Source organism: Corvus moneduloides, chromosome 12 (genome assembly GCF_009650955.1).
Source record: "Corvus moneduloides isolate bCorMon1 chromosome 12, bCorMon1.pri, whole genome shotgun sequence".
NCBI classification, from domain to species: domain Eukaryota; kingdom Metazoa; phylum Chordata; class Aves; order Passeriformes; family Corvidae; genus Corvus; species Corvus moneduloides.
Window position 1 is genome coordinate 9,295,524 of NC_045487.1, and position 23,675 is coordinate 9,319,198.

The 23,675-nt window shown below is 38.2% G+C and overlaps 1 protein-coding gene and 1 long non-coding RNA gene across 9 annotated transcripts in view; both read left to right on the forward strand.

The window, feature by feature from the left end:
* The first annotated feature begins 8 nt into the window (after positions 1-8).
* Positions 9-23,675, forward strand: part of LOC116449947 — a 47,560-nt gene continuing 23,893 nt past the window's right edge. For 7 of the 8 annotated variants that reach the window (XR_004242603.1, XR_004242600.1, XR_004242597.1 and 4 more), the window contains exons 1-2: positions 9-110; positions 8,388-8,472. This is a non-coding gene — a long non-coding RNA (uncharacterized LOC116449947). Of the gene's footprint in view, positions 7,673-8,387; positions 8,473-23,675 lie in introns of all 8 variants that reach the window. The other variant, XR_004242602.1, reaches the window with a different exon arrangement.
* Positions 11,492-16,408, forward strand: LOC116449946 (leukotriene B4 receptor 1-like). The gene has a single exon (XM_032121933.1). It carries the CDS (start codon positions 14,009-14,011, stop codon positions 15,017-15,019), a length of 1,011 nt encoding a protein of 336 aa, XP_031977824.1. The 5' UTR covers positions 11,492-14,008; the 3' UTR covers positions 15,020-16,408.

A 23,675-nucleotide genomic window follows, 5' to 3' on the forward strand; every position in this document is an offset into this window, starting at 1 on the left:
CGCCCCCTCTCGCGTCACCGCCCAGCGCTGAGGGCCCGACCGGCCGCCGCTCGACCCTGGCTGTGGGAGCTCGATCTCCCCGCGGAAAGCCCTGTCAGTGTGGCCGACAGGTAGGGAGGGCACCCCGCAGCCCCGGGCTGGGGCCGACAGAACGCTCTGAGGAGGGAGACGTGCTGAGGGAGGAGAGCGTTTGTCTCTCACTGTTACGTCTACAGTTGTGCGGTCGTGATAAATTCTAACAGCGAAGTAATGGGCGTTTGCTGCAAAACATGTCTAAAAATAAGTAGCGCATAAGGGGCGTGGTCAGAATGGTTTAAGGGAAAGCCAAAGTACATGGGAGAGCTGGGAATTTTACTATTACACGGTCAAAGGACGGGGTATCTGATATAGAAGCTCATGGGCATATCTGCACTTCAGGCAACACCCGACTAACATGAGAGCTAATTGGTACAGAGGATCCCTGAGATCAGGCGTTTGGCAATACTGAGAGGGGAAAAAAAAATCATTAGACCTTTAAATATGTAACAAGAACAGGCAGACCTGTAATTACAGTAATTTGGAACCAGAAGGGTTGTAAGCCTTTGTGCTTCAGCAATACCAGTTAGTAGGGGCTACGTGCTCTCTTTGGTGTACAGGTAGTTTGGTGGATGTCTTTGTGTGGAGAGGAACGAGGAAGGGTATCCACAGATGAAGAAACTAAACAGACAAAAAAATGGTACTTGGAACCAGTGTAACAACAGCTCATGATCAGTAATGATTGTGCTGATGGGCCAGACAAGGTTTCCTTGATTCACTCATATATCTACTGTTGCTGTGGAAACACACTTTCTGAGCCAGATGTTATCAATTCATGCTCAGGATAAAGCTATTTCTGATAAGGTTATTTTGCAACAGGAGCACTGCACTGTCTGCTTCACAGCTTCTTACATCCCCCCTAATTTTCAGAAATGTTCCTACCTTGAATGGTTAATACACTACCATGAACAATATAACAAGTGAAGACATGTGAGTGAAAGACAAATAGAAGTAGAAAACTACTCAGTGACTTGGTAACTCCTACCAACTAAGATATAAAATTGAAATTCTTCTTGCCTCACTGAATTCAGTGTTCAACAACTTCTGTGATTCCTGAAGATGGACGTGTCAGAGATTTGTGTGTGAAGGCAGAATCTGGTAAATCAGATATACAGCCTACTGAGAGGAGTTTAGAAAAATTATGTTGTCTTGGCATTGACATGGAAGGAGAAGAATACATCTTCCTCCTGAAATAAGAGAAGAAAAAGCAACAAATCATTTAAGGAGGGTAAGGCTAAGGCTAAATCTAGACTCGCCTTTTTCTAGGCAGCAGCCACACCTTGTGTATTTACATCCAACAAATCCAAAGACAGGTGCTTAGTCACTGTGCAAGTGCTGACATGAAATGACCACCTACTAAAACAAACTGCAGGGTGTGCAAGTATGACTGACTAAAACTGATTGCAACAGTGAACCTGGTGTACGAATTAAAAGTTACAAAATGCAGCAAAAGACCTTATGGGAGGGTAAAACAGTATTTAAAAGAATGACTGTGTCTGAAATCAGTTTTCTCTCGTAGTCAAAAGCCCCAAAATGCACATGTCCAAATAGCCTGGCTGGGATCACTTGTGCTGTGACGCAAGGTTCAAGGAATGACACCTGTCAAGTCCTCTTCATCTTGTGGGTTTTCTCGGGTGGCATCAAAGCATCGTCTTGGGACAGATTTTCTGTGCCTTGCTGTAGGCCTCTCAAGCACAGGCCTTTTGGGCTTGATGTACACTTTGCATTTGTCGGCATTTACAAGTGCTCCTATTGATTATCACATAGGTATCACTTCTGTAACCATTTCCTCATCAATTCTACTCAAGATGTCTTCAAACCAATCTTAATATTTCCTTTACAAATCTCTGTGCTGTTTTGACAGCTGGGAATGTCTTCGCACTTCACTAAAATACTTTCCATCTAATTCTGTTCCAGGAAAAGGCTTCTAAGCACATAATAGCTATTCCTGCAACCCCAGGCTCTTTAGATAACTGTCTTTCAGCTGGTGAATCAAGTAGTGTATGTTGGTTTTTTTCTTTTATTGTGTCCTTTTGTGAGATCAGGACCATTTGCATTTAAACACAAAGTAAATTAAGCTCTTTGCCTTTGTAAGGTTTAAATATGCACAGCAAATTTCTGTTTTCACACTGAGTGCCTGGTCCTGTTGTCACTCACACCAACAAACCCAGGAGCCTGGACACACGGCATTGCTTTCCAGCTGATGATACCCTGCTATTAATTGAGTCAGTGTAACTATTTCCAGGGGCTGTTTTGTTAGAAGAGCAATCCAGCTCTTTCTCCACAGAGAATGACTTGACAACAGGGCATGACTTCCCAACAGCAGTTCGGGAACATGACCCTGTGTGGCCACACAGAAATCTACCAGTCATCACCCAAGGCAGATTCAAAGAATAACAGAACCAACAGAACTACATATCTGAACTGCCAGTAAAATGCCAGCCGGGTTATTATTTTATGAAATTCATTCTATATACTGCTTCCTTCACATGTTTCGTATCCAAAGCTGCCTAGAAATGGAAAATGAAGTTGTTACAGTTGAACTACTGATAAAAGGAGTACTGCATCTTTTTCACTTATGTATGAAATGAAAAAAAATCATTATCCATAATTCAGAGGCCAGTGTGTTACCACTGTAGAATTTTTTTTTTATGTTCATAATCCATCTTCTAAGAAAATATTCTTTACTTCTTCCAAAAAATCCACACCATAGAAATAAATTATATTAAACACCAGAAACTACGGTGTCAGTAGCATTATCTTTGTTTAAGACTTTTTGAGGGCTTTCACTGGCAACTTGACAAAAATTGTGAGTTGGATATGAGTTTGCACACTGGTTATTTAAAAGTAACAATCCTTTCCAGAAATCTACTGTTTGCTTAAATGTCTTTTATTTGATTGAACAGAATTCTCTGTTTGCCTCTGATCCTTGCCATTTAAGTGGTGTTTGTATTGGCTCAAATACCCTCAAACAGGACTGTGCTGAGTTACACGAGTAGAAGACAGCCAGTTTCAAAGAAAGATTTGAAGACAACCAAAAGTGTTGTCACAAATCTACTCTGTCATTGCACCTCAGCGCAGTAGCACAGTCCCAGGGCACAATCTGACATATTTGAACTGGGGCTGCAAAGACACTTCCTCCTTTCACTTCTCCCTGCTTCCTCAGCACTTCACATCCACTTCCATATTGTTGCCTATGGTTCTGCTCAGTAGCATTAGGACTGTAAACAAAACTTGTGTTCCTCGTTGTCTTTCTGGCTAAATTTGGTTACAGTGTCAAAGAGGGACTGGAAAAAAGGGAAGAGGGCAATTGGGTAGTGGGAGTACTGAAATATAGACTTACATAAACATCAACCCACAAACTCAGAGCCAGGGTAGGATAACCACAATTAACAGATTAACAGTCACTGTCATCTCTCTATCTTCAAACCTTTAAGCCATATAATAGAGATCGTATTACTCCTTTGACTCATGTTTTGCTAAAGCAAATCAGTTTGTCCTTGTAAACCATCCATGTAATAGAGCTTCATAGTAAATTGTGAAGATTTAATTACTGACAAGCTGAATTTCAGAATTCCTGCTCAAAGAGAATTTTGTTAGAATCTGTGAGTGAGAAATTTTTAGCAAGAATGCTCAGACTTAAACAGTGGGACTTTTACTCAAGATTTACTCAGAGCTGGTATTCTGGGTTGGACTACTGAAGAATTTTGGAATTGGAGCTAGGCAATATATGGAATTTTAAAAAATTTAAAAATAAAGGGTGGCATGGGAAGATGAAAAGGGGAGATACAATTTTGTGTAGGATGAATATATGAGGAAAAGTGTTGAAAATATAATCCATGTTGTGATGAAAACTGAGTAGGTTGAACCCTCAGGGACAGTTTATGTCTTGCACAAGTTCCCACAAAGTACAACTTCCCAGCACATTGCAAGAGTGGTAGAACCTGACACCTTTTGCTGTGCAGAGAAACTGAGGCCCTCTGAGGTAGAAAGCTGTCAAGGTGGTTGTAATCTGCAGACAAGGTACTTTTTTCTGTGAAGAGAAGATTTGGAGAAAAAGCAGAATTTGGCATGCTTAACAAGTCTTACAAGAATTAGGGTGGTTGGAGAGGGCACAGTGACATGAGTCAAGCAGCAGCATTTCAGGATTCTAGTCCACAGATAATGAAAAGGCAAGAGCCCACTGTTTAATGAGCAGTTTCATCCAGTGTCACACCTGTTTGGTATCCCAGCCGGACAGGGTGTCAGGGAAGTCACAGAGAAATACAGGGCTTAGGAAATCTGCTAGCTCAGAGCTACTTCTGAAGAGACACAACACTGCTACTTCTGCATCCGATGGATTACTGACAAAAGTGAATCCATCTCTGCAAACACAAGTGTGTCCAGAAGAACTGAAACTGGTGTCAGTAATTTAGTAATGTATTGAAGGGGATGTTAGTCTTTGCCTAGTCTCCATAAGGTTTCACTCACTCATTTTCGGTGCTAAATTTTTCCAACACTGAAGGATGGAAAAACATCTGACCCTGATCACATTTGTTGAGAGACTTCGCTTCAGCCTGTAAGAAACAATCTGAGAGTTCCTCTTTAGTTGGTGCATTAAAAAATGAGAGTTTACCTGAGCTTAAAAGATATGTAAAGATTTTTTTCTTCATTTTATAATTATGTCTCTTTGGCTCTGAAATGTGTATGCAATCCCACCAAAAGATACATCTGTAAAGCAAATGTCATCTTAGATGTGAAGATGTAATGTCCATAGACCACCCATTTATTTTCTATCCTTTGAATCCAGATTATCACATTAAAAACTAGATATGAATAGGAAAACTGACTACACTTAAAAACCAAATAGGACAGACCACATTTTAGCAGACCCACATTTTAGCAAAGTTTCTTGATTAACATTAAAAACAAACAAAATTAACAAGATTAACAAAATTAATTGTTAAGATCTGAATTTTGACTGCCACTGAATGTAAAAATAAATGCCTGATCTGCTGTTTTGCTGGTACCATGTTCTACAGTAAGAGATAGGCTACAAATGCACAGGCACTTTACTGTCCCGTCCTTTGGGCAGATTAAGTTATAAAGTATTGCTTGATGATTCCTGTAAGGACACAGTTTCCTTCTAGACTGAGGAACACAGGCAGGTGGGAACAGTTAATCATGGGGCAATGGCTGAATCAGCAGCATCATGAGTAGCATCATGTGAGGCTCTATCAAACATGTCAGTGCAAAAATACAGTTACAGAGAAATTCAGGTTGGAAGGGACTTTTGAAGGTCATTATTTTAATCCTTTGTTCGAATCATAGCTATGATCAAATTTGGATCAGGACAATTATTTTGTTAGTTCTGTTGGGCAAATAAGTGAATGTCAAATGAATATTCTAATAAAATTCCGCCATTTCCTTTAACACATTCCTGGTAACAACACTGAATAAAGGACATATTAAAGAGGCAGCAGTGAACTGACCTGTCATGTTTTAACCTGAGTAATGATATTTTAGAGACCCTTGTGGACATATTAGAAATGGGAAGCTTACCAAAGGCTATCTGGACATAGTACTTTGAGAAGATGGATTTAGTTGGAAATTTTTTTTTTTTAAATTAGTATGCTAAAGACAGCTTGAGATGTTGTAAATATTGTTGCCATGCTATAATGACAATAGACTCACACTCATAAGAGTTTCTTCATGGTATGGTGAAATGAATTTGGCTATCAGTGCTTGGCAGCTGGGAATGAAGCTGCTCAGATTACAAGCCAGAGAAGCAGTAAAAAATGGGTACTGCTATCATGTGACATGAAAACAAATTTTCTGCTGAAAGCAAGAAATACATGAGCGTTCCTGTAAAAGGTTGTACCATTATGAAGCAATTTCAACTCTTCTACTTGTACCTCATTCTAACATAACTTGTGAAGATGGTTCTGCTGTGTTTGTGTGCTGCAAAGATGCATTGATTAGCTGCAGAAAACAGTTCTCTCAAAGCTGCTCTCTTACTCTGTTTTATTGGGTATTTCCTCATGTTGGCAATCTGCTAGACAGTACTGATGTTTTTCTTTTGTGTTTACACAAGATGATTGTTCTCAGATAACACAGAAAGACTAATAGTGTTTAAAATGTGAGTTCTTTATAAATGTGTGTTTAAAATCTGGTTTTATATCCTTTACAGTTGTCTTCTTGATATCTGTATAAACTTTTATAGAAGTCAGTATTACATAATGACAACAACCTAGCAAATCTCCTAAATTATAAAATTGAGCCTAACACTGTTCAAAACTTCCATCAGAGGACTAGAACATGGGTAAAGTTTGTGACTGGATCTGTGATTTGTCATGCCAAGGGGGATCCCTAGTAATTTTATCAATGGATACTCATCAGCAGTGTCTAGCAAGAGTCTTAGCCATGTTTTCCATACTATGTTGTCTGTTTTTCACTCACTAACAGACCTCAGAATGTGCCAAAAACCAACCCTTTGTATCAGGGTATGTTGCACATGGCAAACACTTTGCTGGGCCAACATGAGGTAAATGCAGCTAACCCCAAGGGGAGCCAGGGCAGCACAGCTGCAGCGAGAGCTTCAGTGACACCGTGGGCAGATACCACAGGACTTGGTGAATAGTCACAAACTCAAAAGACAGGAAAACAACAATCATGAGAGAAAGAGTAGTCACACATTTGCTTTGTCAGAAGAGATATTAAAGAGATACAATTCAATACCATAGAGGATTAAATGCTTCCCACACAGCCAGACATAACAAGACACAAAGCTACCAAGAAAAAAGTAACAGATGCAATTAAAGCTGCCTTTCATACAATACCAAATAATGGCAATTTTAGATTATACTTGACTTATAGTGGTTTAAGCACAGAATAGGGGACACAGCAGAGATAAAAAGCTCTACCAGTCAGAGGATAACCTATGGTTTAAGGATTACAAGGTAATTGCATCACATGAGGAGTTCTATGATTGTGGAGCATCTGGAGTAAATGAAGGAAGAATGACACAGTGACCTTTGGAACAAAGTCTTCTAAGTCTTAGAGCACAGACTGGCATTGAGAAAGACAAAAGCTAATTATTATTTTTGTGGTTTGAATGTAAACTAAACTAATCCCCAATTAGAAAAAAAAAAAAAAGCCAAAAAACCCAACATGTTTGAGTGCAGTATGGCCAGCCCTGTTACACTGCAGCAGGGTGAGACAGACTGGAGATGAGGGAACTTTGACCTCTGTGTGTCTCGATTTCTTTTGCTTTCCGTCATCAGCACGCTGTGATTTAATTGAACTATTGAATTTCAGAACTAGTCTGTTGTCTGGTCCTCTGTCTGAAAGAAACAAAATACCTGAATGAAGAGACAGTGAGAAGATGATGAAAAGCATGGGACGATTTCTGTATGGGGTATAGGAAGGTATATAGGTATATTCATGTGTGTAAGAACTCTTCAGTCTGCAACTAAGAAATGACTGACAGATGTAGGGTTTAATCAAGGAAGGACTGTGGAAAGGATGAACATGGATGTGCTGTTCACTCTTTTTCCAACATATGAACTGTGGGGAGCCAGCTGGAGCCAACAGGAGACCAGCAAACCAGCAAGAGGAGGTGGGTCTTCACACAGCGTGGATCAAAGCTGCAGCGCTAAAAGTTCACATGACTTCAAGGATGGGCTTAGGAAGTCTACAGAATAAATGTCCACAAAGCTTTATTAGACACACAGAAACCATCCCTGATTCAGGAAACTCCTCAGCTGTAATTCACTGAATGCCAGAGTATATGTAGGACAAGTATAGACACAAATGGCTTGTTCTTACATTCTTCTCTAAGCACCTGCTTGTGGCTGCTACCAGAGACGAGATACTGGGCTAAAAGTACTTTTTGATCTGACTTAACACTAGAACATAAGAAATAATTCTGCCTAAAACCAGATCACATAATTAGCCTCAAGAGTCAAATATAGGAAAAGTATGACATCAGATGATTTTACAGTCTATTAGCTTTACATTCTATTAAATTCCATAAATAATTAATTTTTTAACTAAGAAAATGGTGCTACCACTTTCTTCCAGTGAAAGCACTTGCTTCATTTAATAGAGAAGTTATCATTGTTCAGTCATTTCTAATATTATATAAAAGTTCTACAGAAACAATAGCTCACATTACAGAATGATAAAAAATTACCTGTGCCTGAAGTTTGCATATCTTACACTATTTCCATACAATATATTATGTGTGTACAATATATATGTGTTTACTAAATAGCTGTTAGTGTAGCTCTGTGTAGCATCTCAGAATCAATCCTGATTACTTTTTGTTTCAGATTAAGAATGCTTGGACAAGACCATTCTGAAGAGCAGCATGGCACAGGGTGCTCGTTTCTCTGGCTATGCAGAAAAGAATGTCAGGTATGCTAATTACTAAGTGACTGAGCACCCAGGCATTCCTAACACACATGGTGCCTACTACAGAGCAGGAGAAAGATCCTTGTGTTCCCCATAAAATCAGTACAGTCTTTCTAATTTCAGCACAGTTTACCGGCCTCCTGACACAAGGCCACAAAATCAAGACTTCATGTCACACTGGGACCCAAGCTTAAGGTGTGTGTAATAAAGGAATTAAATAAGTCTTCAAAGGTGCTCAAATCTGCTGAACAGGGTTGTTTCACAACCCAAGAGATCACAATGTGATCTGCTTTACAAAGAGAAGACACAAATGGAAACTACACTGAAGAACCAATTGTTAATATAATTACCAGCTTTCCAAACTTTGTTCCTTCAGAGGGATAGAAAATGAAAATTATTTCTTAAAAGGAATGTTATTTTTTGTCACAGAGGGAGCTGTCCGTACTGTATCAGGTAAAACAGAATGTAGCACTGGAAATGGATATGTATCAAAACAGAATGCAGAGAGGTAGAAATACAAGTATTTCGAAAATCATGTGATGTACAAGACAAAAAAAAGACATTGTGATTTTTCTCCATAAGTTTGTTGGCATTTTAATCACAATCACCTAACCTTCTTATGCAAAGGAATCAGTTTTGTGGAGACCCATGGCCTTGAACGTCGTGCACCCTGTGCAGAGAAAGGCAGCACCGCCGGGCCTGCAGGCTCAGCCAAAAACCAAGGGATGATTTCCCAGTGCCGCCCTGTGTTGCAAACACAGAAGTGCACGGACAGCCCCTTCCACGCGGGCAGAACAGCTGCCGTCTGGTGCTGCTGCTCAGGCACTGCAGGGTATCTGTTTGTGGGTTTTTAATCACAGGTCTTTCACTGAGACGTGCTTTGCTAAAAACTTTCTTTCATCACTGCTGAATAACAAAAAGAGACATTGATCATATAGCAAAATAATATCTCTGTGCAATCCCAGTAAACAAGGTGGAAATGGCAGTAGATTTGGCTAAACTATAAAAAAATAAATCAAGTAATACTTAGCAGCAAGTCATCCAAGCAGTATTGTCATCTGTAACTTATTACTCAAAAGGAGGAGCATGTAAACAGTGTATTTGATTTACTCAGTAGCAACTATCGTGCCAGATATGCTTGTATTGTTAAGGATTTTGGCTAGCAACAATTTGTGTACAAATAGCTCCTTAGTGGTAGCTGATACTGAACAGGCCAGTCTTGCCCTCGATTGTAACAAATCTATGTATTTTCTGTTCAAAATCTTGTCCTGGAACAGGACACTAAAACTGTATACGTTCATAATGTCAAGAAAAGGTATCTATAGGTTTTTCCATAATCTCTGCATAATTGTTATTCATATTCCTGCTTACAGTCAGAATTATGAATACAGTTCTACACTATCTTAATTAAGACCTCTAATCTAATGCACCTGGTATGTCTGTACAAGGAAAATATTTTTCTGTGGTTTTCACCATGGGAACATGTTCTGATTACCAGTGATCAGTCTGTTAGGGCAAGAAGGGTGCTGGTATGTAAGCATGTCTGATGCACATACAACAGGTGCCTCGGAAGCACTTCCCTGTCACAAGTCCTAAAGCAGTTTTCCCTGAACATAACGAACAGGAAATATTTTCTCTATCCAGCCATATAAAACTATCGTTATTTACTACTGAGCTGGGTAAGGAATACAGATTTTTAATGATGTTAGAATACTGATTAACAACAATTCACACAGAACAGAATATTTCAAACTTCATGGTGCAAAGTACACATCTTTTATTACATTCTGGAACTGATCCCAAGTTCTTCCCTAGGTTATTTTCTCTCTGATAAAGCAGCACTGGGAGTGCTCTTATTTGGATTTGCTACCCCATGGGCTGCTGTCACAAACACTGCAAAACCTTAGAAATATCTGCTGTGTGTCTTTTCCTACACTGCACTTCCCTTTTCAGTAATTGCAGAGCAGAGACATTATTAGCTACTGCACACCTCCATGAAATCCCTTATATAGGAGCCCCTCCTGTAGTCAAGAAAACAACGTTTAGATCAGCTGTGAAGTAGTCCATAGTTCTTTGATCAAGGCTAAGTGTGGCACTTCCACAATGTCCTCAGTAGCACATGCAATTGAGTTTGTTATAAGACATTTGTACAAAACCTGCAAATACACCTTGATTCAATGGCTGAAGAACTGGGGGGTTCAGACTAATAACTCCTTCCCTTTGATATTAGCAGACAAATGAGGTTATAACATCAATCTGCAGTGTGTCAGCAGATATGTGATACTTCATAATCATTATTCTACAATCATTTACTAGACAATCATCCAGGGGATCCTTCTGAAGACAAAATATAAAGTGGGTTTTACAAGTCTCCTTGGTAGAGTTCTAGATACAAGTTCCACATTCTGGATTTGCCATGCATCTGCTACTCTGTAAATCCTTACAGGGATGCTCTTACTGCGTGGAGGGGTGGATACACTTTGAACAGAGGCTCTTAGCATTTTGAAGTGAAACTCTGGTTCTCAGAATAAATATGCAAAAGGTGGAAATATCAATTACAATTTACATTTAGGGGTGCAAACACAGCTGTTGGAAAATGCTCAGGGGTAGTGTAAATTATAGAGCATTCACCAGAGGGAAGCTCATGCATTCATTCAGAGTAAAATAAATAATTTGAAGGTTGAGAGAAACACAGCCCTGATACTTAAGCTGAAGCAAACTCTATTCAAGCACAGGCTTTTTGAGCTTGAAAAGTTTTCAGAAGTTATTTGCCAATCTAAAGGTAACAGACTTACAGAAAATTTCCTGTATTAGTGACTGAGTTGTTGCACTACATATAATATGCATGCACACAAAAAACATAAATTGTTTTGGTTTTTTTTAACACACAGATGCAGCCTAGTTTCACTGCTGTGATGGAGTAGACCAGAACTTCTGTGGTCCAAAGTCTAAATGCATTCATACATTAAAGCCCACCCACATGTGGTCACTAGAGTGAGTAAGATACTGAATTGTTTAGCCACTGTTGTGTTTAGCATGTTATTGGCTACATTACATTGCTCCCCCTCTTAATGGGAATATTTGCTAAATTGCCCATAAAGTTTGTGTGCTACTAATGTAAATTTGATAAATAGCAGCCAGACACTTTTAGAGAATATTAAAGACAGCTTACAGTCTGAAGTTTTCATAGTGATCCAACAGTCACAGAGAGCTGCTCAGAAACATGCTCCTGACCTACTGTTAACTCCAATGTCTGAGATATTTGGTCTAATAGCCTGGCTTCAGAGTCTTACTCAAGGAAATCTTAGCAGTTCAACACTTCTCTGGGATTTTTTTGAAACAGAAGTTCCAGGCTGTGGCTGCAATTCAGAGATTCGTTTGTTTTCTTGTTTAAATGAGAGATACAGCCAGAGGCAGAGGCTGTCTGGCAAGCAAACTTCAACTCAAGTGGAGAAACGTGTTTCTGGAAAATGTAAGGGCAGATGCTCCGGAAGTTCAGCCAGATCTATACACTACTGGATTAGAACTGTACTCATACCAATGGTTCAGACAACTGCTCTTTTCCACCAAAAGTAAAGTTTTAGAGAGGAAAATCCTACAGAGGTGTCACACAATGGTACAGAACATACAGGTGCTTTTAGGGATCCTTGGTAGAACGAGGACAAGGTAGTAGCTACAATTGGAGCTTCATTATGAGGTAAAAATTCACTCATCAGCATACCTTATTGTTATCTACAATTTCTAGCAGTTAGTGTACCTTACTGCTGCACAGGATTTTTAGCAATTATCCCAGCTTTCAGTTAAGCAGAATTTCTTGTAATCAGTGTAGCTTTCTTTACTATCTAGAGCCTTTGGTTATGTAGGCTTTTAGTCACCTGTGTTCTCTGCAATTCAGGTCAAAGTCTTGATAATCGGTGTGTGACACAACAATCATAATCTAGATTGACTTTACTTAAAGAACCTGCCAGTCCCTGTAGCACTGGATGACAAGAGATACTGGACATCTCTCCTTGATTATCTTTTTCCCAATAAAAATCTGCAATTTAGTTCAATCTAGATATGCCACTGGCAATAAATTAAAAATAGTCTATGAAGGTACTTCTGGAGAAATAATGTATGTAAAGGTGATTTCATTAGAAGAAGAGATACTGCCCAGCACTTCTCCCATTAGTTAATTTTCACAAGTGGTTTCCAGAAATTCCCTTCAGAATACAAACAACTTGTTTCAGATTTTCCCCTACCCGATGCTCATTAAGTGTGGTGAAAAAAAAGGAACTGGAATCATGTATCAGATTAAATCCCAATTTAAATCTTTATTACACAAATAGTATTTTAAAGATGTAATACTTACTTCAGTGGGGTTATTCTGGATTTGCTTTCGATCTCATTATACTCTTATGAGAGCAAAACTGGCTAAGCTGCTTTGGGGGTGCTCATGTTGCAATCCTTTTTCCATGGTGAAAAATACTTTTTGACTTAATACTATGCACTGTGTTTGCCAGGTTTGTAAAATTAAGGAAATAATCTGTGTCACGTTCTTAAATTTAAGAAAGCTATAAATAACTCCTTTGTTTCTGTGAACCTTTTTTTATGGTAAATACCCTTCCAGTTCCACTTCCTGAATATTTCTGTTGGCTCTGCTGTTCTAGTTCCTCCTTTAACATTTTAGAAATGAACTTCAAAAGATGTTTCGAGATCAGGATAGCAAAATGGTTTCATACTCTTTGGCTAGACTCTGAAGAACTTAGGATTCATTTAGGATTTGAATACTGCACTGACTACCAAGTTTCCTAGGAAAAGTCATGAAGTTATAGCCCATTGCTGGCACAGCAGGACAATAACATAATGATGTATTTTCTCTCTGACATGAAGCATCTCCTATAACTCTACATCCAGACTGAATATTCTGATGGTTATTGTTTGGTACAGTACAAATAGGACAAGTGTTGATTTCCTTTATGCCAGGGTATTTCTAAAATATATTTGACTCTTTTCTGCAGAATTAAAAAAGATGACATGAAGGTAGTAAGCACACTTTTTTGTGCTTTAAAATTCATGTCAAACGTGTAATGCACATTTTTAGTTTACCTACCACTCCTCTTTTTTTTGTTTTTATAAAGTGCTGAGTTTATTCATAGGAGCAAGAATAGAATAGCATAAAAAGGGTTTCTTTCTCCTCACTGCCGTTGATTAGATCAGTAAGATCACAACAGTAGCAAGTTTCTTTAAATAGGGACACTTTAGAAAGACTAGCAACATGCTTTAAAATTTGCTGAAGCACAATGGATGTATAACTAACAGCAAAGTCAGGTCCTGTACTGTATTTTTATTTTTGCTTTGTATGCAAAAATACCCGTCCTCCTAAACAACCGGAACTGTCATATGTGGTCAGATGTCTGTAAGAGTGAGCATGAGGATGTGAGCTCATAGTCTGTATTAGCCTTCAGAACACCAGCTAGAGGAGAACTTTCAAGTAGTTTGCCAACACCTTCAGAATAAAGCAGAGCGCAGAGCAACCAAGAACGGAAGAATTTCCAGAATGAGTCAAGCTGAGGAAAGCAGTGTCAACTCAACATGGAATATTGTGAGGTCAGTAGTCTGCATAATACTGAGCTTGTCATTTATTATTGGCACCCCTGGAAACTGCATCGTCATCTGGACTGTTTGTACAAAAATGAAGCAAGTATCTCTTTCAGTCCTGCTGATCTTGAACCTGGCCATTGCTGATGTCCTTGTACTGATCACTTTACCAGTTTGGATTTACTCCTTTGCTGACTCATGGATTTTTGGAGTCATCTTCTGCAAAATTCTGGTTTTCATTATTTACTGCAGCATGTATGCCAGTATATTTCTGATTACGGCACTCAGCTTGGAGCGACTAATGGCTGTGTTTTACCCTTTCACAATTCAAACGTACAGAAGAAAAGGAAAAATTTCTTTGATTGTGTTCCTCATTTGGTTCCTGTCTATTGCTTTTGGCATTTCTGTCATTCCATTTCAAGAGACAGAAGAAACGAACGGTCGACTTTTATGCACGTGTCGCAACTACTCTTCTAATAGACAGAAAGTGTCATATCTTCTGCTGGAGACCCTTGCAGGTTTTGTAATCCCTTTCTTAATCATTTGCACTTGTTATGTGTGTGTTGCAAGAAGAATAAGCAGAATGACTTACCACTCCAAGCAGCGATCAGAACGTCTCATTGCCAGCGTTGTGGTGGCGTTCATTCTGTGCTGGGTCCCTCACCATCTCTTTAACATCCTGGATATTATTTCAATTGAAACAGAACTCTCTAATGAGGCGATGTCCTTGGCACTGGAAGAAATTGTAGACAAAGGAGTGTACATCTCTGGAGCACTCGTATTCATCAGTAGCTGTATTAACCCTCTGCTTTATGCTTTTGCTGCACGAAGGTTTCAGAATCACCTGAGGTTTGCCAAGATGTCAAAGCTGTTTGAACAGATCAGTCAGACTGTAACAGAGGAAGACAAGAAAAGAAGTCTGGTTGTAGCCAAACATGAAGATCCTTTGATAGGCACAGAAAATCTCTGACAGTGAATAATCTGTGCCATTCCTTCAGCAGTCCTTTCTCATCATACTCTCAGTTTCATTTATTGAGCAGTTCAGGGAAAGCTGGAGATAAAGAAAAGCTTTTTGGGTTTTTTTCTTGTGTGTTTTATAACAATTGGCATTGACAACTCAGTTCATAACGTAATATTTCCATCATGAAATGAGCACTATTCTACTGTTGCTGAGAGCCTCAGCAAGGTAGCTAAAAGCTCAAATTGTAAGAAATGCAGCATTTTAACTTTCCATTAAAATTATTTCTGATTTCTACAAAGTCTGTGTGCAGAAAACAGAAAAGAACTGCATGTGGAAAGGAGAGATTTTGAAAGCTTCTAACTAAGTTTTTCTTCAGAAAAAAAATTACTGCATATTCAAAAATCCTTATATAATCTAAAGTTTTAAGAAGTTAAATTCTTTATATGGGTTAGAATGGTTTTTAAATGTACTAATGACACAAAACTCTTCTGGCTTGATGGAAAATCTAAAGTTGTTTTTATTCATTACTTTATTTAAGTTTGAAAGTAATAAGGGTTGTTTACACAGTCAAGCTCATTTACTGCATTATCTTGGGGTAGTAGGTTTGAACAAGTCAAATGTGGAGTGTGACATCCCTCCAGAAGAAGCGGGAGGTATGAGAACTGTGTGGTATGACTAACATCACTGCAGACTGCATGCTATATTTGATGTCAAACACATTGCATGCTTCAGTGGCAATTAAACTATTGGTGTATTAAATATATATACTTTGAGTATCCTCAAAATTTTTGATTCAAAGAAGTTAAGCTTCCAAGATGTCTATTAAATTATGGGGGAATTGGATCATGCTCAGGTGAGGAGGAAGAAGAGGTCCCTGGTATTATTTTTTATGTGTAAGAAAGTTATGGCAGCAGTACAAAGTCTCTAATATCATAAGAACTTTGCCTTGCAAATAAAAGCAGTATTTTTTTCTTCTCTTATGGAATAGTGGACTTTGCCATAAGAAACCAATAAGACTTGTATTTGCAAGGTCTTTAGTTTTGTGAATGTGTGCAAACTCACTGTGAAAAACTGCATGGCATCAAGTGTTTGCTTTTGATGTTTTATTTATTTCAATTGTGCCTAACATATTTTATGCTTACTTTTGTTAATTTTTAAGTCAATAATTTGTAATAAGATCAAGATAACTACTGATTACGAAGCATACTGTAATTTCATATACCCTGTTCTGGACAGCTGGTAAATAGCTACATTACTCATCTTTACAAAGAAATTACAAATACTAACTAGAAGTTAATTTTTTAAGTCTGATTGTGTCACAGTAAAGGATATTTGAGTTGTATTAATTTAGCTTATAAACTAAAATAAACATGAGGAAGTAAAATCCTTAGCCGTTAATGGAAGAGTATTTCTCTAAACTTTGCATATATATTTGTTATTCCTGCTTGTTATCAAAAAAGTATTTTTTCTCCTGAATAGTAGAAAAGTCCACAGCACAGAGGGTTTTCCTTCAATAGCAAGGTCTTGTTTGCAGCACGTAGTAAGCAACAGATGAAACCCGTTAGACTTTACCCCATCTTTTACCTACCACTCTTTTTCACCCCTCTAATGGCTTTTAATTGCTATAGTACATTCAATATAGCAATGTGACATTACCTCACAAAAAAAACAGCAACTCCAGTTATCTACTCATAAAAAAGTGAAGCTGTTTTTTGCAATATGTTCTTGAGATAGCAATCACTCGCTATTCAACAACACAGAACAGATGAGGAGATTTACTATCTCATGAGCCCATGAGCTCTGCAACTGAACTTCTAGACCACAAGGAGTCAAGCATTGCACAACTCACAGGGTGGAAGAAGACCCAGACAAACTTTAGTACAAGCTAAAGTTTTCCTTTCTATCAGTTTGTGCATGAATTTTCTGCCTCAATATTAATTTTTCACATTTTTTCTCCACTGCTTTTTACTCACGACTGCAGTACTGAAGTCCTTGTAAAACATGAGGTCCATCAAGGAGCTAGAGCTGTCCCTCTTAAGTTCTTATTAATGGCCTTGGTTCTGCCTCCAGTAGACAACCATCTCTAAGATCTGTGTTTCTTTTGAAGGCTGTTTGAGAAGTAGTAGAAGATACTAATATAGCAACCTTAACTAATTTCACTTTTATATAGAGTAAATAGAGTTAATTCTTGCCAATGTTGGTAGGCACAGTTAAAACCCCCAGTGATGTAATATATTGTCAACACAACAGTCATGTAACTGGCACCATTAGGGCTAACCTAAAAGTACAAGCTGATGCTGCTGTCTGCTGCTTCCTTGAGCAGGTACACATCAGGTCTAGTAATGCAGCCAGATTTATCACTTCATCAGTGCTAACATGCTCTCACATCTGTCTGTTGTTGAAGCTAGATCAAAATAGTGACTTGGAGGTGAGATCAGTCTTCCTAGTGAATCTTGACACACTCAGATTCTTCTGAGAAAACTGAGGCTTCATGTCATTTGAGTTCCTCTTTTTTTTTCTTACTTCCTAATCTTTCCACCCTTGTTTATGAAGTCTGCTCTGTGGTTTCAGTATCCAGCTATTTCTCATGACATAGCAAGGCAAAAGGCTGAGCTAAGAGAGAGCCACTTCAGTCACCTGAGTCAAATCACCTCAGACTACACTGAAGCACAGGGAGCATGATGCAGAGTCAGTGCAACAGTGCTTAGAACACTGAGTACTAGGAGGTGACCAGATAGTTTGAATTTCTCACATTTGTAAAAATTAATAATCTCCTAACATTTATCTCTTAACATTTCAGTATTTCTCAGCCTGAAACTTGCTGTGAACATTCCATGGATTTACATCAGGATTTTTTCACATTTACTGTAGTAGAATCATGCTGCTTAAAGTGAATTTATCTTGTATTAAATGGATTGAAGGAAAGTCTGAGGAATTTTTAGTTTGTACAGCCAATATATAAGAAGATAGAAAAGAACATAAAGAGAAAGCATCAGCCTTACACCATTTGTTGCCTGTTGACATCAAAATGTTTATGTAGGCATCACAGTAAAAGAGTTATAACAGTTATCGGGATTAAAACAATGGAGCTTTGTGAATGTTTACAGGCAACTCGTAATTTAAGGAGTAGCACAAGGGAAATCAGAGATCCTTATCTGAAAGCAGAAACAGGGTAACTGCATTATAATAAAGAAAAACATAATTTTTTTAAACCACCAGAACATTTTCTAGGAAGAAGTAAAGCAAAAGTTATGAGACTTTTTAAAGACAGTTCAGGCTGCAGTTATGGAGCTCTTAGGGTTACAATTAACAGGACTAAATGAAAGATTTGCCTGCAGTGCTGGGGTGAAAAGGGTAAAAGAACCTGGAAGCTAACAGATGGCACAGAAACAACATAGGAATGCAAATTCTTTCACATTCAAACAAGAGTCTGATAAAGAATAAATATTTTAGAAGATGCAAAATTAGCAAATATTAATGGTGGTGAAGGTTTTCTCTACAGGTTAGTGTACAGCTCTTGTATTCCTCCCTTTTCTGCCTATATTAGGAAAAGGGAAGCCAAAGAAAAGTTATTGGCTTTTTTGAGTAAAATATGAGAAATGAGAACTATGAGAAATAAGTTAGTCAAGATTATTAAGAATCATATATGGACTTAGAATGAAACTGAGAAGTTCAGCCATGAAAGCTGAGTATTAAAAGAGAACAGACAGGGAAGTGAAAACTATTTAGTTGTAAGGCAGTTTAAGATTTTTATGAATGCTTTCTTGTCAGATCAGTTAATCACTAAAACAGTTATTTATTAGAAAACTTCTCAGTGTGATCTCCATTGGTAGTCAATAGGTTAAAGAAAAAAAAAATCCAATAAAACAGAGTTTAGAGAGACGTAAGCCTATCCTCTGAGAGGGTGAGTAACTTCTGCTGCTCCTGTTAGCATTAAGAGCTGGGTGTGACCAGGGCTATGATGAGGGACACCAGGATTTCAGAAACTTTACAACACTGTTTACACTCCTAAGAAAGTTCTTGCACTGATAGGTATGGAGATAAGAGAATCATATACTATTGGATTCCTTTGTGTCTTCTTTCCCCTTAAATCAAATATGCTAAAAAATCCTGTGGATGATTCTTAGTAAGGTTCAACATTTTAAAATAGATTGAAGTTGAAGAAATGTTCAGATTAGATGAAAATTATTTTTATGGAATATGTTGAGTCAGTGATTTAAATGATAGAACTAATGAAAAAGATGCCATGAAGTCTTCAAATACAGGTTAAAGAGTCATAGCTCTTAAGTTAGGAATCCTGATTATACGTCTGCTAAACTGCAAAATCCACTCTATCTAATAGAAGTCAGCTATCAGAACTATATCTTAATTGCAAAAGTAACTGGTCCGTCTTCAGTTTTGGCTGCATCTGTGTAGGTACTTAACAGTATATGCAGCTAAGTGCGTCATTGTTTCCACTGGCCATTAACTAGAAAACAGTGTGAACTGCACTGAGACATCTACAGTGTATTGTGATTGAAGTGAAGGGTATGTCCAGATGGTTGTAAATTGGAGGATTGGAAGTTTAGACTGCTCTTGCTAGATCTTAAACTGAAAAATCAGGCTTTTCATTTTTGCATAGCAGACTTGTTCATGGTGTAGCACATTCCATGAAAAATTAAGGGCTAAATATTTCATTTTTGGAGAATTGTGAATTTGAAGCAGTATTTATGGCCTGTCATTAACTAGGTAGTGTCACCATAAGAGCCACAACAGGAGAATAGTTGTGTGAGGATCGCTTCTAGTCACTGCATCACTGATGCTCTGGGAATATATGGCAGTGTAGACAATCTGAAACCAGGTTGCAGATTCCATATCTTAACTCTATTACGTAATTTCAGAAGCTACCGTAATATTAACATTTACTGTATAATTCCTGCTGAAGTTGGTGAGTAGTATCAGAAACTTAGAAGTTATGGACTTTTTTTAAAACATTGCAACTAATTAATTATGTTAGTGCCTGTTAGATTTAAAAATTCAGCCACAGATCTTCAGCTGTGCTGTAGAAGGGAACATTATGTAGTTAAAACTGAGGGAAGAATTTAGCAGGGCAGGTTTTTTACATGCCTTGTTCACTCCTGCCACCGTGTGGCTTTTCCATTTTAAAAGGTTAGGCTTAATTTTAGTACTTCGGAAGTCACTGAAACAAGTAGTGAAGTACTTTGTTCATTGTTTCAATTGTGAACCATATTTAAGGTTCAGGTCATCGAGAAAGAAATGTTCACAAAAAACCACTATAACATATTAAGCATTCAACTTCTATTCATTTCAGAGTGATCTAGTCTGTCTCTTTCTCGCTCTTCAGGAGCCTAAGCCCACATTTTTTCAAATATTGCGTGAAGTAGGAAAGCTGAGAATATTTGACAGAATGTAATGCCTCATGCCAGTTTGTGAGAAGTCTATGCTGGAAACAACTTCCCCTTCCCTCCCCCAACAAAACAATCAATAAGCATGTTGATCTGGACCTTGACTCGAATTTGAGTAGCTCACATCTCCTGCCAGGTGACATTATTGATTTCTAGGCTTTTGGTAATTTTGAGATGCTCTCAAAAAGTTTCAAAAAGTCTTGACTTCCTTGTGGTTAAAATTAAAAATGGTTCTTGCAGTCTTAAAGATATCCATGCTAAGGAAATCACAAAAGCTTTGCCTGTAAGAAAATAAGAGAATTGTTAGGAGTAAAGCAGAAAACAGAATCAATAGATTTGGTTTCAAATTCCCTTTTTCTCTATTGCAATGTTTTGTTTCTGTATGTAATGCTTTTAGTGTCTATGAGCAAGACTTGGCTTAATCCTTTACATTTGTCATGTTGAATAGCATTACACTAATTGATTAATCCTTTTAAAACAATCAGAATTAGAAGAAACTGATTTTGCTGAAGAACTCATAGCACTTCTAGGAAGAAGACCTCATGAATTAAAGTTTTCTACCCAATAACCATTTCCCTAAATAGCCATTCTACCCCAAGATTTGCATTGTATATTATATTAAACCCCAGCTATTTTACATTACACACCTTATTTTGTTCTGTGACAACTAAAGTAAAGTGAAAATTGAAGATTTTCTTTCTCTGGGTTCACTCCAGGCTCTTGTTTTTGGGCAGATGGGGGGGCTGGCCCAAAGAAGAAGCCAAGGAATCAGTCTGTATGTCAAGGTCAGGATCAGGATCAGGCCCATTGAGATAAGCATCATCAGAAACAGCCAGTGTGACCAAGCAGGACCACAGTAGTCAGTCAGGGTCATGTCAGGAAGTCAGTCCATAGGTCAGGGCCTGTATCAACAAGGTACATGGCCAAGCACAGGCATGGCCAGGGCAGAACTCAAACAGGCAATCTGACAGCACAGGTCAAGTAGTGGGTGAAGTTCCAGGCCTGAGCTTATATGGACTCCTGGACCTATAGGCAGGGTCTGTGGAGTGGAGGGTCATTAAGGGTTATTAGTGCACGCAGGCACCTGATACATTCTCAGCAGCAATGGAAACACAAAGAACAAGAACAGGAAACTGCAAACTGTTCATGGAATAATGCCCATAAGCCACAACTGCCATTTTATGTAATGGCTTAAGTTAGCAACTTTGTAAAAAGTGGGGGAGCCTCCTAGAAAAAATGATATTGTTTTTACTCTTTACTATTTCAAGGTTGCTACATTTTCACTTATACTTACATTCCTTTAATATTACAAATTAAGAAGAATTATAATGTAAGAACTTCAGAGTATTTTTTTCCTACATCTAACCCTTTTTCTTCCCTTGATTCTTCAAGTTTCATCAGTTTTTCTGTGTTTGCTACACAGAAAGATACTTTGTTCTCTCCAAGATATGGAAAATTATGTCTTTTTACCACTGGAAATACATAGAAATTCTGTGAGCACAAGAGCTAGGAAAGCATACGCTGTTCTGATCACAAAGATGTTATCACACTCTGCACTGAGAATTTCACCTGCTGTGGGTCACTGAACTTTGGCTTGAGTTAACCAGACAATTAAATAGCCCAGTGTAACTGTTGGATTGGCCCTGTGATAGGATCTTTCATTTCATTTCGATGATACCGTTGGTTGAATAAAGTTAAATATTTAGCATCCTGAGCACAACAGCAAAGGAAGAAAAATGCTTGCTATGTGTTTAAAAACATAATTATGCATTTCCCAAGCACCAAATTCATATTGCATTGTCTATAGAGTACTTGTTTCCTTGTTGCTATATAATTTAACTCAGGTAAATAGTTGTAGGCACACTGATATTTTCACACAGGGGTGGTGGTGTTATTTAATATTTTAAATTACTATTGTTATCCACGAGTACTAAAGTGTATCAAAAGCAATGACACTGTTTAAGTACCCAGGGAGCATTTTGCTGTGGTTTTCCCCTGCGTGAGGGAGCTGTGGGAGGTGAGCAGGCCTCTACTCCAGCTGACCTATGGCAGTGTGGTCTGTCCTATGCTTTCCTCACACTCACATTCCTCCTTACAGCAGGGAACATAACACCCCTTTTTGTGCTTCAGCTGCTCTTAGAGTTGTTTAGTTTCTAAATGTGTATGGCAGCTTGGAAACACCGTTTCTGAAGGAGCTGGGACCCTGCTGCCCGGGCCAGGCCCTTGTGGCTTCACCCCGGGCCAGACCTCCCGCAGCAGTTCCATGACAGGTGTGCTCATCCCCAGCCCTTTTTTGGCATGTTAGAGTAGCACAGTGAGACAATAGTGAATAGATACACATCCAAATTGTCACCTTGCCATTGCTTTTTGTGTGCCAAGGAAATCCCTTCTCATTTCCTACATGTACAGGGAAAAATAAACACAGACAGTGTTGCACTGCTAAGCTTGGGTAGTGAAGTTTCCTGCTTTCAGGGTAAGTTTAAACATACATTTCACCTTGGCTGCTTGAGGCAAAACCACTTCCTTTTCTTTCTGCTTGTTCCCCTTTCCATCCATGAAGTAGCTCACCATCATTCCTGTTTAAGCAGAAGTATGATGTATCTGATCACTGGTAAAGGCTGTAAGTGTGATGTAGAAATGTGCCTTAGATCAGTACTTTGCTGTAAAGTGAACGAACAAGCAAAAAACCCCACAGGAAACCCAATTTGATTTGTCGGATCAGAAGATAAAGATAAGCCTCTTAAGCTAGCAACTTCCTATATTTTGATTAATGTTATAGTATATTCAATTCTTCAAAGGGCAGTATTAAATAAACAGTAATAACGAAAAAATCCAATACCAGAAAAAACGAAGGATTTATCTCTTTTTCTATAACACCATGAACTACTTTGAACAGTTAATTATCTCTGAAATCTGTTGTTTAAACTCAAACTCTGGATGTGTAATTCATGATTACATGATAGCAAATAATACAGCATTAGTTTTTTTAAATATTATTATTTGAGGGAGAAGGATTTTAATCTGTAAAAAAAGAAGTTCAGAAAATGAAAACTTGCTTCTTTGCAGTGGTTAACAGAATTGGTAGGACTCCATTCAGTCCACAAGAAATTATGGGGTTACTTTAGTAAGAAAGGCAGTAAAAATCAAGAAATATTTCTTTACTAAATTTAAAACTGGCCTATGGAAGCCAGAGCTGCAGGTGTTCCTGGAAATAAGTGGTGTTGCAGGAATTTTAAAACTCTGTAACTTTATGAGCAGTT